The sequence below is a fragment of the Lepisosteus oculatus genome, chromosome 8 (assembly GCF_040954835.1).
Source record: "Lepisosteus oculatus isolate fLepOcu1 chromosome 8, fLepOcu1.hap2, whole genome shotgun sequence".
Taxonomy (NCBI): Eukaryota; Metazoa; Chordata; class Actinopteri; order Semionotiformes; family Lepisosteidae; genus Lepisosteus; species Lepisosteus oculatus.
In genome coordinates this window covers 44,613,734-44,628,386 of record NC_090703.1, presented here as the reverse complement: position 1 = coordinate 44,628,386, position 14,653 = coordinate 44,613,734, and the positions used below count along the sequence as shown (strand labels likewise).

Below are 14,653 nucleotides of genomic sequence, written 5' to 3'. Positions count from 1 at the left end.
GTCTGGATAAAGTGAGGTATGTTAAAGAAAAGTAAAAATCAATCCAATAATCATGTTATACTGAAGAGTTTCTCTGAGTATTAAAGCATCTCGTGGAATAACACAAATTCTACATAGAACCACACAAGGCAGATTTCTAAAATATGCTTGATCTTATCAAATAATTTATTTTGCACTGAGGGCTTTCCACAGCTTTTTCTAAGTTAAAGACTATTACACATTTAAAAGGTAGAGAACTTACAAAAACTACCTGCCACCCACGAAACCAAGAAATTCAGAGGAATTAGAAGAAAATATTTATCAGTTTCTAAAATTTAACGCTTACCTTCCTTGACTTGTATCGTTGTTTCTTGGCCTTGCAAATGTACAACAGCAGGCTGCAAAACAATCGGGCATATTTCATGTCCCACTTCAGTATTCAAAGTGTTTTTTTATGTGCATTTTAATAACAGCCCAATCTTTAAAAGCAAAATAACATGCTTTTTCCAGGATCAGGATAATACTGATCCTGAATATTACTGTATGTCACATTTGTCTCATGTTATGTCACAAGGACTCAGATTATGCTGTTATACTGTACATCAATTAGCTGTAATACATCAGTTCTCATTTACATTGGTGCTAATAATCTTCATTCATCCATAATGTTATTTATAACCACCAAAATCATGTTATGAAATATCAGAGGAGCACCCCATTTAAAAAAAAAGTTTAATAAATAGATGTGTAGAGACAGCAACATTTGCATACAATGTGGTATGCAAAACTAAGAAAATACTCAAGCAATCAACAAGAAGAGGGGAAACAAGATCAATAGAGAAGTGCCAATGAAGCTACATAATTCTGAAATTAAACAACAGTTAAACTAATATCACATTCACTCCCCTACTCAACTGGAGACAACAGTCAGTACAAATGGATGAACCTAAACAACTGGCAAAACTGGAATGAGATTAATTGCAGGACCAAATAAGGACGTTACATATACCGGAGCTTAAGAATTTTTTATCACTTATGGAAGTGAACTCACCTAGGACACTTACTACATGTCTGAAGACAGGATTCGTACTAATATCCTTACAATAAAAACCAAGTGCAACAAATTACCTGCATGTCTCTGCCCCTAGTTTTGTCCGTGCCTCCTGCAAGAAAGGAAATGTGTCAGCTACCAAGTCATTTATGAAACAGAAGAGTTAGTTAGAGCCAGTTTTCTTTATGCAACCTGTTGGTGCATTTTATTCACTTAGCAGAGTATAAGCTCACACAGAAATGCAGAGCTAAAATTTGCCTGGACTCAGAACATCAGAGAAATAATGTAATTTCTCAGCACACTTATGTGAATCCACAGAAACAACAGGATTCTCTCTGCTTTAGATGAAAAATATAATGTCAAGCCCAACACACTAAATGGTTGTCACCACTGTGTTCTATCTAAACTCCATTAAGTATTTAGTTCATAAAGAGAACTTCATAAAAAAGCTCAGGATGGAATTCCTTTGGAATTCAATTTCTAAAGTATCATAATTCAGTAACTCTATGTATATAAAGTGCTGAATGTAAGTGATAATTTCCCTGTGTACGTGTTCATCATATTTAAAGGTGTCTCGATATCACTTCACAACTATACAATTTTCTTATACATTTCCATATTAAAAAAATATTGGACACTTCTATTTGACACACTGTACTGGAAGCAGCCGTATCACCCTGCAGCTCTCAACTGACTACCCACTGAAGCTAAGCAGGGTTGAGCCTAGTCAGTACCTGGATGGGAGATCTCCTGTTAGCGAGACCAGCAGGGGGCGCCTACCCTGCTGTCTGTGTGGGTCCAAATGCGCCATCTTTCAGATGAGATGTTAAACCGAGGTCCTGACTCTCAGTGGTCATTAAGGATCTCCGGGCATTTCTCAATAAGAGTAGGGAGTTATCCTGGTGTCCGAGCCAAATTTCCACCCTTGGCCTTTACTGCAGCCTCCAAATTGTCCCCATGTATGATTGGCTTGCACTTGCCCTGTGATGGACTGGCGTCCCATCCAGGGTGTACCCTGCCTTGAACTCAATGCGTGCCGGGTACGCTCCAGCTTCCCGCAACACCGTATGGTATAAAGCGGTTTGGCAAATGACATGACATACCATTGTACTGGAATGCAGGGTGGAAGAGTATTAGGAAGAAAAGATTGTGACTCTAAACTATACCCAACTGCTTCAGGTATATAACTTCTTTAGATCCTTTTGTCTCCAAACCTCTTAAATAAGCAGCAGTTCAACAGAACTCCCTTCCACTCTTGTGGTGGCAATATCTTGAAATCAGGACCGCACTAAAACTCTAATGATTTTCTGGAGTCTCCGTCAGACCCAAATGGTTAGACCCTGTCAACAGACTGTATAGTTGATAGGTTGTATTATTTTTATTTCTGTTACTGTAGGCCATACATAGACATTCTAAAGTGTTATTAATTTTTGCACTGTATTATTGTACTGAAGTTCTTCTGTCTAAATCCTATTACACTATACAGTTTAATACTTTCAACAATTTATAGATTCATTTATAGTAAGTCAACTTAGATCAAGACATCAGAGCAAAATAAATAAAATAGATAAATAAATGGATTAATGAATTTGGTTGATGTTTTCAAAGCCCTGAAAGGTGCAAAAATTGTCAAATCAATAGATACATACAAGAGCAAAAGCAAAACACAAACCAAGGAAAACAAAGGATACAGGTGTAAAGAAACCGAAAGAACATTGCAATAAGCTCTCGAGTCATGTAGTTTAAGTCAGGACCCTAACTTTCTTTAAAAAAAAAAACTGGATGAGTTTCCTTAGATTCATTGCCTACTGAAAAACAAACTAGATGGGTCAAATGGCCTCATCTCATTTGTAACTTGTTTTATGCTCTTAATAAAAAATATAAAAGAAACTGTGACTTATACATAAATTCAATGGGTATTGAATACACCAGATTTTGTTGACAAGCAATATTATGTTGCAGAATTAATTTCTTTTAGGGCACATTAGATTTACAATCTGAAAATGGAAAAAAAATCAACAGGGTGAAGTTTCTCGGGTGTCTAAACTTGATTTAAAATGTGAGAAGTTAATGGAGCAGCTGCAATGGTAGACAATGGGTTGGCGTGATTTGTTGCCAATTGAATTGATGGAAGTAGTTGAAAAATAATCAGTAGGTCCAGAAACCTAAGCTGGGTGGCCTCGGTAAAATAAAACTTCTCCTGTACTCATTTCTGACGCACAAACAAAAAACAGTACAGCTGTTCATTTCTTAGTAGATCTATGAAGATTAATAACTGCAGGTGATATACTTACATATTTTAAAGTTTATGGGTTGGTAGGTCTAGCTTTAGCTGAGGTGTGAATTCACGAAAGCAATATAAATCTGGGGACTCTGTGAAGCAGGCAAGCCAAATAATTTGTTACGAAATTCCACTCATTCATTAGCTACCTCTGCAATATTAGTGCCAGAACTAATCCTAAGAAAAATCCTTCAGCTCCCCAGTGCACAGTCTGTTTATAATTACACTTGAGTCAGTAAACCTCTGTCCGTACCTGCAGGTCCCTGTGGGCCAGGAGGGCCCTGTGGCCCTGGGGGTCCAGCAGGGCCAGGGGGCCCAGGTGGCCCAGCTGGCCCCATGGCATTGCTTCCCGGAATTCCAGGGATTCCCGGAATTCCCGGTGGGCCCTGTGGCCCTGGAGGCCCTGGGGGCCCGGGGGGGCCAGGCGCACCGGGTGGTCCTTTCTTGCCTGAAGAGGAATGAAACAAAAACACAACTTAAACAAATCGATTTCAACGTGACAGCTGTAACACGAGATCAAGCAAAGGAGGAGGGAGAGGTGACGTTGATGAACAGTGAGATCATTTCCTCAGGAATCTTCTAATGGGCTTTGCTGATATCAAGAAATATAACTGCAGTTTTCAAAGAAATCTGGGGTCAATTTAACCCATGTTCTTTAGCAAAACCAACTTTTATCTTTTCTGTCCATGTTCTCATACAGTCCTCATATGCCAAGGATATGCGAGATGATTCATGAATCACACAACAGTGCTGGAGAGTCTTGGAAACCAGAGGTTATAGGGAGGATAATGGTTGGGGAAATGATTTAAAGACTGTAATGTGCCATTTGAGCCCTACAACACTCCTCAACTATATTCGGTAACAAGCAAAAGGAAACGGTGATCATGGAGAGCATGAAATTACACTTTTTTCTGACCATTGGATTTGGAAATTGTCGTTAATCAAAACTGAAAACATACGGATTAATGCACAGCACAAATGTTATATAATATTGGAAGCATAAAGCCAGCATTTGGAAGATTTTCAAGGTATGACTAAAGGTTGTGTAGCATGATGGATATGCTGGATTTCACTTACCAGAACATTAAATAACAAAATCACAAAAAGTTCAAATAAAAAATAAATCAGTTTGTCATTTTAACACCATGTTACTACATGTAGGTGTGACCCCTGTCCTGTCAGTGGAATCTCTGACTACAGATTTATCTTGGTTAGTGGATTCTGAGAGAAGAACTGAATCTCACAAGCTGTTATTCCACCTTTTTGCAGACTTACGTTTGATATGTTTTTGTTGCCATGGGTAATGTGTTAAAAAATGAAACTGCACGATCAACAACATGCACAAACAATAAAACACTGACGTAAAACGCTTGATGCTGATAGGGCTTGTGCAATTTTTGTTGACAACCGTGGTCTGACAAATGCAAGACTCAGGATAACTTTCTCCAAGTGACTTAAATATTTATATTTTAGGATACTGAAAGCTATAGTTTTTGTTGAACTGCTAAAACAATTTTTGCCATAAACACAATTAAATTCAATTCCCAGGGATGTCAGGCAAAAATTACCTTTTCTCCTTTGCTTACTTTCTGGATCTGAAACAAAGAAAAAAATCATTAGAGTAACAGAAAAATCATATACAAAAATATGGAATGCAAACCAATGTGTTAATATTTATGAAAAAGTAAATATTCATTTATTATGCAAAAACATCACCGGATCGCCTTTTTCAAACACTGAACTGCACCAAAGCTCTTCAATATTCCACTGAAGTTTTCACTGAGCAGACAAAGAGGCAAACCTACCAACTGTTGCTGTTTTAGTTATGTTTCAGGTACAAATAACATTATTGTATTAATTTTTAATGTTTACATTATTCTGTAAATATTTTTGTTCTCTCATTTCTGTCAACCGCTAATGCTCCTAGAGATGGTATTTCTTAATAGTATTAAGAAAAATACATGTTGTTTCCGAATTACATTAAAAAGCATTTAATTCACATTCTGCAGAAAACGTTGTGAGAGGTCCACAGAGTTTAATATTGACCCCAAATCTTTCCAATTCCCCTATTTAGAGTACTTGAGCACTAAGGCCACCTTAACTTCACTTCTCAGTTAATGCCCAAGACTGGTAAATGGACAGGATTGGCCCAGGTTACCATGAACATACAAGGCAGTCTGCTGTCCATCAAACTGTACAAACGGCAAATGATGTTTTAACCTAACACCTAAAATTATAGTGCTGGTAAATTTGGCAAACTAAAGACAACTCTGTTTACTTCAAGACTCTTGACACAGTGTTGAAAGATCAAATACTGTGGAAACAGGATATAATCAACTATGCCAGACTGTATAAATGCATACTTTTCATTTTTTAATCTGTTATCAACTAATATATTTTTAAATAAAGGATTAAATAAAATATATTGAGCAAGCATAAGACATGAGATGTAATTCCCAAAATCCAACAGGAGAGGGTGCAGTACACCAAAAACTATTTTTATCCACTTCTCAATTAGTATTAACTCTTAGGCGAGCTAGCTTCAGAGTAAAGATACACCTTGATGTGAAAACAGATGATTTTCAATATTCTAAAAGTCCGGTTTATATTAAAGGGGGAATTATCTCTAGTGGTTTAAAATAATCCTTTATATATGTTAGCCACTTTAAAATAAATGGGGAAATATTATCAGCTGATACAAAAAGCAGGATGGTTCAATGTGCTGCTTGTTAACACTGTATGACAGGGCAATTGTCCTAGTCTAGACTTTGCTAAAAAACCCTAGCACATACCCTAAGCTTGACTATAGAAATATATACCGTATAATACTGAACTGTGCTGCTTTTCTTCCTAAAAAGCCTGAACTTACAAGTCTTCTCGGTGACCATTTCCAGTGAGTTAAGCATTATATACTTTGACTATTAAAATGTAAAGGGCTTCTGATTACCTGCTGTGGTGTTTAAAGTTGACAAGACATGCTGTTTTACCAGATCAAATTAATCACGTAAAAAAAACACCATATAGCAACCTTACAGAAAACTGCAGCTGATTTAGAGGTTTTGCTGATGGCAAAATCATGATGAACAGGTGGCACACTTACAGAGCACAGCATAGACTTAAATGTGTATATGCAGGAAATAACATATACTGTGTGAGTGTTCTCTCAAAACATGTTGGCAGCAAATGAAAAAAGACGGGTTAATTAGGCTAGACATCATTTCTTTCTCATAGATGTTTAACCAGTTTAAGATGGTCCCATAATTTACTATTCCAGATACATTATAAACTGCTGAACCATTTTCCCCTAAATTAGTTCCAGATGGATGTTGCTTAGAGGAGGCAGGCCATTCCTTAGCTAATACCTTTTCTGTTTGGACTGCACCATCCTTGCCAGTCAAATGGTGTCAGACCAGTAAGCATAATAAACTTTTATACAGTCTAATGAATCCTTTTGAATAGAGCATCCTGTGTTGGATACACCATATCATTATTACTATAAAGGCTGCTTAACCTTAAAAATTAACAGTTTGAGCCCCAAAGACATATGGTGCATGTTCTATTCCTGGCTAAATTACTGGACACATTCGCATGAATTTTTCTTAATGAGCAACCTATCCAAAATCTGGTATGTGTTAGGGAGTGCAAACGTCTGGAATACCAATTCCTTGTGATCTTCTCCTAGGATCACAAAAGACTTCGTCTGTGTATCGCTAGAGGGGGAAAACGAGGCTGGGAGTAATTATCATTTAGCAAGTCAGGATTTTTACTGATTTATGGGGAACGTCTCGTAAGGTGGGTTTCTTAATTTAAACAAAATCACTGTACTTGGTTTTGCTGTTCATTCGCTGTCACGCAACATAACCAAAGTTGTTCTAGTGAACTGAAGACACTGAAGCACTTGTTTCTTTCTAACTCAGGGCTCTGAAAGGATGCAAGCAATCGCTAAAGCAATACAAAAACATGCTGGATGCTTCTGTCAACCAACGATATTAACCACATTTTCCAGCAACCTTATTCACAGCAATTACCCCATAAATGTATATTTTTTTATTTTTTAAAGGTCCAGTTTCTACAAGAATGTCCTAAATTACCTGTAATCCTTATTCATTAATAGTCGGTTCTAGTGTGCCAACTGAGCTGGAGTGTGTTACTCACCAGACTTCATTGCAAAAAAGCATTGAAGCTTTTCTTGAATTGTTCCACTAAGAACAATTGTGGCTGTGGTATTTATTGGTTCATAGACAGTTTAAAAGTATTATGGCTTTAACTTACAGTAAATGCTTTCTAAAGTCAAGAGGAAATACTTACAAAATTTGCAACCTATAGCACGGTACATTTAGTGTGATAATAGTTCTTAAAAGTTTTACTTTTGAAACATGGGTCAAATATATCACATGAAAATGGTGCTCATTGTAAAACAAAATAAGGTGCATTTCTTCAGGTGCAACTGAGAAGAAATTCAATCTCTTGGCAAAATAAGAGGACAACAAAAGAAAAGTAAATATAACAGACTAAATTGAAAACTACAGGAATCACTCAGAAAGGAGGAACTATTGATGACCAATATGAAGAACTTATGAAGCCAGTTGTTCAGAAAGATCAAATTTCAAAGAATGTTAAACATGAAACCTAAAACACTTCTAACACAACTCATTTCAATAATTTGTAATCAACAGGAGAAATATGTTTAATAAAACAATTTGATCATTCCCTTTAATTTTCATGTGTTTTGTTATTGCATTCAAATGTGCCTGAATGTTTCCGCATGTACACATTTTGCTCAAAGGAACCCTTATTACATCTTACAGTTAAACATCTATTCCACAACTCGTTCTAGCGTGACAAAATTCACTTAAAACAACTATGTCACAAAATCTAACTTACTTCTGAAATGATAAACAAGGACAGAAACAGGGCAAAACGGCCTTTATCTCCTAATAAATAATATTTATTAAAATATGTATTGATTAAAAACATTAATTATATATTTAATTTAAGTCCTAGATTTCACCATTGTAAAATGAATAGTATCAAGCAGAATCAGTATCCTTTGTTGCTTTGAGAAAAAAAAAGTTTAGTTTAACATTTAATTATATTTAATTTATAACTGGATAGTTCCATCCTCACCTCACTCAGTTTCTGGACTACAAATCAGCAGTACATATTGATCTAGAATTCGGCTCCACTTGTACAAAGAGGGGATTATGATCTAGGCAATTTTTCCAGCACTGACGTTTATATTACAGTATCTGTTAGTAGTGTAGCAGTCAAGGCAGCCCTGCATTTCAGTTTGTTTGTGTCTCTGCAGTGCACACAGATGTTGAAGTGAAACACAAAACCACTGCCTTGTCTCATTGTCTCCCTCTTGAACTCATTAAACAGGCACTCGTTAAACACACAGAGTTTAAGTAATGCAGTACCTTGATAAACAAATCAGCATTTGACTGGGAACATATATGCAAACATCATTTCAATCTAATATTATTCTCTCTTAAGTTTAAAGACACCAGCCTCTACTTTACCGATTTCAATATGTCAGGCAATGAAACCAAATTATCTTCACAAAATGCTGAACTGCCAGCAGGCCTCTTGAATTAGTCAGATAGTTTCTAAAACTGCAAACACTTTCAAGTGAACTGATCTCAATCTGTCAGCTAACATCTAGGTTATTTAATTTAATTTTTCCATGAAAACTTGAGCATGATAAAATTGCCCTGGTCTAGTGGAATGGTTATGGAATGAGTTTTCTCTTTCATGATTGTTGATCATTGAAACCAATGTAGAAAAGATACCAAATATGAGTAGTAATGGATTTCCAAAGGCAGACCTTACTATTAGCCTTTGATTTACACAAACTGATTTTACAGGAAAAAGTGCTGAAATAACAGTTCAGTTTTTCATTGACATTATATTTCTGTAAAGATAAACTACTCTAATTCTTAATCTTTTTTTTCAACAATTTTAAATATCTTTTTTTCTTCTGAATCCCAACAAATCCTAAACAAGAAGAATATGGTTCATAAAAAATTAACGGAGAATGCTGTTGACAGCAAACTGCAGAGTCTTTGCATTTAAATAGTAGTTTAAATTCCAAAGGATCTGAAAGCACTTTACTGACAAGGCAAATTCTGTGCCACCAGCACCACTACACAGCTGCTCAGGTGGAGAACTCAGAAACTGCTTCACAAATTTAATTAAGGGGGAATCGTAGGACAGCCAGATTTCACAAACTTATAGTGGAATTTACACAGGACTTAAGTTAAGAACATTTACAAAAGAGAGGAAGCAATCCATCCCCCTCTATCTCATTTGGTTTTAGTAATTAATAATTCTGTTGAAAGAAGCCAAAGTATCTACTTTAAAAACATGGATACAGTAGGTATGGTAGCTCGTTTCAAACTCCCACCACCCTTTGCTTAATCTTCTTCTCAGTTTTAAATGTGCTTCCCCATAGTTTCCACTTCTCTCCTCTAGTTTGTGACTCCAGGGTTAATGCCTCTTCTCTTACAGAAGAGGCTGCAGGATTTTTAATGGACAAGCAATAAAGACCAAGCTTAAAATAAAAAAATCTGAGCATCTGACGGCTCAGGACCTCATACAGCACATATCTCCAGTCACTTCACCAGGACACAGGGACATAAGAGTGCCTCCTACTGGTATGCCAACATACCAACACCACTTGTGGCTGCAACTTGGTTTTCCTGAGAGATCTCCTATCCCAGTACTCTGCAGGCCCAGCTACTTACTGTATTTATAGTCATTTACTTTTTCAGGAAGTGGGTAGTGCTTATACAAAACAGTTTAATAATGTCTTGTGGGCCTTTTCAATACCAATTACATTCTTTCCTTAAAGTATGGTGAGCGGGAATGAGCTCCATGCATTGCATTGTTTCCCACAGATAATGCCATCTGAAAATTATATCAGATGGCTTTCCAGCAGGTGTCACTGCCGAGAATTAACATGAGTGGAGCCTCTATAAATTTGTAAGTGGTTTAAAGGGTGGGAAATTGGCGATAAATACAATGTTTTATGTTACGAACCGAGGGAAATAAAACAACAAGCTTGAAACAATAAATTGACAACATTTGTCCTATTCACAAAATACAGTCCAAATGTCCCTGCACCCTTGAGGTTTGATTTCTTGAAAGAGTCAGTTTCATCTGTAAACAGATTGTGACTAGAAAAACAGTGGTAAAACTGTTTAATGAATGGAACAAATTAGCATCAAAGACAGCTTTAAGATTGAAAACACATTTTCACAACACATACTACAAAAACACATCTGTTATAAAAAGCTTGCAAGGCAAATTGCATATTTATAAAGCAAAAGTACATATGACATGAAAGAGAAATTCAATTTTGACAGCTCATCTTTTTTGATAATGTGGAGGCCTCTTGTAGGTTTCTCTCAGTAAAGCAGGATCACATAAGATGTTTAAGCTTAGGAACTTTATGGAAAGTCTGTTTTTCCAAATCAATGCCAAATCAATACACAGCAAGTACAGTACATTAGTAAGCCAGAACTTCTTTTTACTGCTGTTGGGACAAAGTAGTATAATAAAAAACAATTTATTACAGTAATTATTTGGCCTTTTAACCTTTGGCACTTTCAATGCCATGTTAAAAAAAATATAGCATTGGTTATAATTTGATTAACTTAATGATGCCACTTTAAAAACTTTTTTAACTGAAAATACTTTAAAAAGTGCATAAACCTTTCAGTTCCCATAAAACATTTTAGAGGAATCCCATAATTAAATTGAGCTTTTTCAGGACAAACTACTTTTAGAAGCAGACATGCTTCAAACTTGACTTCAACACTCTCTTTTAATCAGTACCTAATGTTTTAATGTAATGACCGTGCTAAAAGCGATCTGTCCAAGTAGTGCTGCCGCAAAGCCCATCTTGGCTCAATTACAATTAGCTTTGCCTTTGTGGAAATATTTTCAGCAGGTGCTGATGTTGCCGGATCAGAATATTTGTTTCTGCAAGTGTTTTTCATTGCATACGTTCCTCAACGGTTTCTTGAAAGGATTGCATACCAGTTTGTTTAGAAAACAGAAAACAAGGGGGTTTTGAGTCATTTGAAAAGAATATGACATGCCATTAAGAAATTACAGCTCTTCCCCTGAATACTGCAGGGTAAGGATGTCAAATGTAAGCATGTTCACTTTAGTTTACATTTCAGATTTACCAGCAGATATTTTTAATTACTGTAAGATTTGGGTTTTCATACTGACAGTCTGGTTAGTGTCTTTAAATTGGTTTGACATGCTTACAAATGACTATCGTTTACATATTAGAATTACCTACTGATAGTAGTTATTTAACTGTTTACACATCTAAAAATTAGTCCTTGAGAGGAAAATCAGTTTCTAAAGAACGATTTAATGCATAAGAACAGTTTGTATCAAAGTTTGGCTAGATTATAACTAAACAATTCCACAGTAATCCACATGAGATATTATCAAAGAAGTAACAATCTGTTTGTAATTCACAAATCCAATGAGAAGCCACAGTCATGTTAGCATTAGCATTTTGGAGGAACGCTCTGTGGCTAAATAACTAATACGTTTTAAACCACTGGAAAAGTAGTCCCAATTATAACCAAAAGATTAAAAAACAGCTAAGAAGTTTGCAATGGAGTTAAAAAATCTTTTTCTTTAATGTTGATGGTTTAATGGAATGGTTGGGTTTTATTTAATGAAAATTGGGGCATTCTAAGTAGTATTTCAGAAAACCGTACAATGACTGGAGCTGTAACATTGATTACAGTGCAGTGCTATGCTCCTTCATCTGCAGTGTAAAACACAAAACCTTTTGTAAAAATCTGCTTCAGAGAGTCACCACGATAGCACAATGTTAACACAAGTAACACAACATAAAGAGAGATAGTTCGAGTAGTTCAAGGAACAAGTAAAGGTTTCTCTTTTGAGGATGGAATAAACCTTTACTTGTCCCATAGAGAAAGATATCCAAGAGAGATACAGAGACATTTCTGTGAAAAAGTCACATTTCAAACCATTTCAAATTTGGGCATTTTTCTTTTTTTAACACAAATGTCATGTCTAACACAAACTTCCAATTCAAGATGAAGAAACTGAAACTGGTATCCTTCACAAAGTGGAAAAAAAGTAGCTCATGTATTCCAACATCTCTAAATTGTTGGCATCTCCTCTGGTGTCCTGGTGTCCTGTCCAGGATGAAGTCCCACATTGTGCAGTATGCTTTTAGAATAGACTCCGAGTTTACAACCTTATAGCCTTATCTCTTTAGATCTCAGAAAATATACATGTCGAATCTCCACATCACTGCGACAGGAAAACGCCAAGGAAAACCTGCTGGATGTAAGCAAAGTCTCTTTGGCCTCTAACCCAGAATTTCCAAACCAACGTACTTTAGAAAAGAGATATAGTGCTGTAGGAGTTATTGTTCCTCAGATGTGATTATAAATAGAAGTTCTGAGTATTTGACTATTTAAGATCTCTTTGCTCTGTTTGTAATTCTAGTGTTCTGGTTAGATTCCATTTTGGGTTTGCTCAGTCTAGCCTACCTAAGTTTCCCTAAATTATTCTATTAGTATAGTCATTTCTCATTTCTCCAACTGGTCTGCTGCACAAATTGGGATGGTTGGTGCATGTTTTTTGCAACACATCTCCTAAGGGAGTGCTGTACTTCAGTGGTAGATGAATGCTTCAGCTTCATAAAAACCTTACTCTGCTAATGTAAAGTCTTATTCAAAACATTAATGTATAAATAACTATCAACATACAGTGCGAAATCTGCTTGTGCATAATTATAATAAAGCACTAAGTATGAAATGCCCTTGGTTCAAGAAAAGTCTTGCTAAAACTAGTTTATAAAACAGGCAGAACCCCAGGCATAGAGAAAGTTGAAACAGTACAAAACTACTTGAACAAGATTATATGGATTATAATTCAAATTCCTTTTGAAAAGGAACATTGCATGATTCTATGCCATGGCAATTTGCCATTCCTTTACAAAGTTATGTTCTAGTGAGGAACCTTTTTCTTATTCTATTGCCAAGAATGTACCTGCATTGTAGATGGTATTATCAATGTTTTGTGTAAACTTATAGTACATTTCACACTGCCGTGCTCAGCATACTCCTGAGAAATCTAATGGAAGTCAACAGCAATGAAGTTCAGAACACAATGTTCTACACTGTTCAGAAAGGCTGCTCTAACATACAGCCAGATCATCATACAGGAGGGGTGAACTTTAATAAATATTTCATATTTATAAAGTCATTGTGATTTCTGGATGCAAATTGGATCCTCTTTAAAGTTCAATGATATAAATATCCTGAATGAAAACTAGCTTTTTTAAAATTAGAACGAGAACCCAATGAAGGGAAAAAAAATGTAAATGGTTAATATGTTATTTTTGTGCGTTGTTTTTTCACTGGGTTAAAATTAAGACAAAAAATGTTATATTGAAGGACTTCTATTTCTTCACCCCAAAGACACCCCTAACGGGTATGCTTGGAAAAAAGATGTTTTGCTGTTGGTGTGAAAGGAAATTATAAATGCCATTGAATAGGTGCAGTATAGGATAAGAAGTTACTTTATGGGTTCCTGTGCATACGTTTTTCAGAAATGTTTTAGCTAAATTAAGTCTGAATAAACATAATCAATACATCGTCAAAAGTTATTTTAACCACAATGAGGGCACCACTTTACTCACCACTAAAGAAGAGACTCACAAGTGTTATGGGAGATTGAAAATACTATAAGCACCTCTGAAAGCAAACTGTCACACCTTATAGTTCCATAAGTCACAAGTCACATCAAACCTTTAAGTTGTTCCCCATTTAAAGTGACATATATAATAGAGATGACACAACTACTTCTATCTTTAACGCCATCCCACATCACTATCACTTAATGAGCTGACAGTGACTGAGCTTTATTGACTAAAAACAACTCACATTCTTGAGAGGTGATTCTGAGGGAAAAAAAACATTGCAATTAACACTTGTTAAATACAAAAGGGACAGTGTGCTTTCAGGAAGGTTAGTTGTTATGTTTTTCAAGTCCTAGATTTGCTATATGTGTTGTATAGTCTTCGTTAATCATCATTTGTTTATCTCAGGCCTTTATCACAGTTTCCTTGAAGATGAAAACCCCTACATATTGAATTTGTTTCTTCCATGTGTTTTGGGGAAGGTAATAAAACATTGTATTGAGCAGAGAGAAGTACACAAACATTTTTGTAGTAAGTGGATTTACATTTAAAATGCCTTCACAAGTACTTTTAAAAAGCTTCTGTGATTTAATATGTGTTCAGACTGTACATTTAGATCCCAGAAATACCTGTC

General features: G+C 35.8%; 1 protein-coding gene and 1 long non-coding RNA gene across 4 annotated transcripts in view; one reads left to right on the top strand and one right to left on the bottom strand.

Moving 5' to 3' along the window:
- eda (ectodysplasin A) overlaps positions 1 to 14,653 on the bottom strand; it is a 93,329-nt gene that overhangs the window by 4,749 nt on the left and 73,927 nt on the right. For all 3 annotated transcript variants that reach the window (XM_015351458.2, XM_015351459.2, XM_015351460.2), the window contains exons 3-6: positions 4,880 to 4,906; positions 3,565 to 3,759; positions 1,108 to 1,142; positions 326 to 377 (exon numbers count right to left, since the gene is read on the bottom strand). In XM_015351458.2, the coding sequence (XP_015206944.2) occupies positions 326 to 377; positions 1,108 to 1,142; positions 3,565 to 3,759; positions 4,880 to 4,906 (309 nt within the window). The remainder of the gene's footprint in view (positions 1 to 325; positions 378 to 1,107; positions 1,143 to 3,564; positions 3,760 to 4,879; positions 4,907 to 14,653) is intronic.
- Positions 1 to 14,653, top strand: part of LOC107077871 (uncharacterized) — a 39,810-nt gene that overhangs the window by 16,798 nt on the left and 8,359 nt on the right. The window lies entirely within an intron of this gene.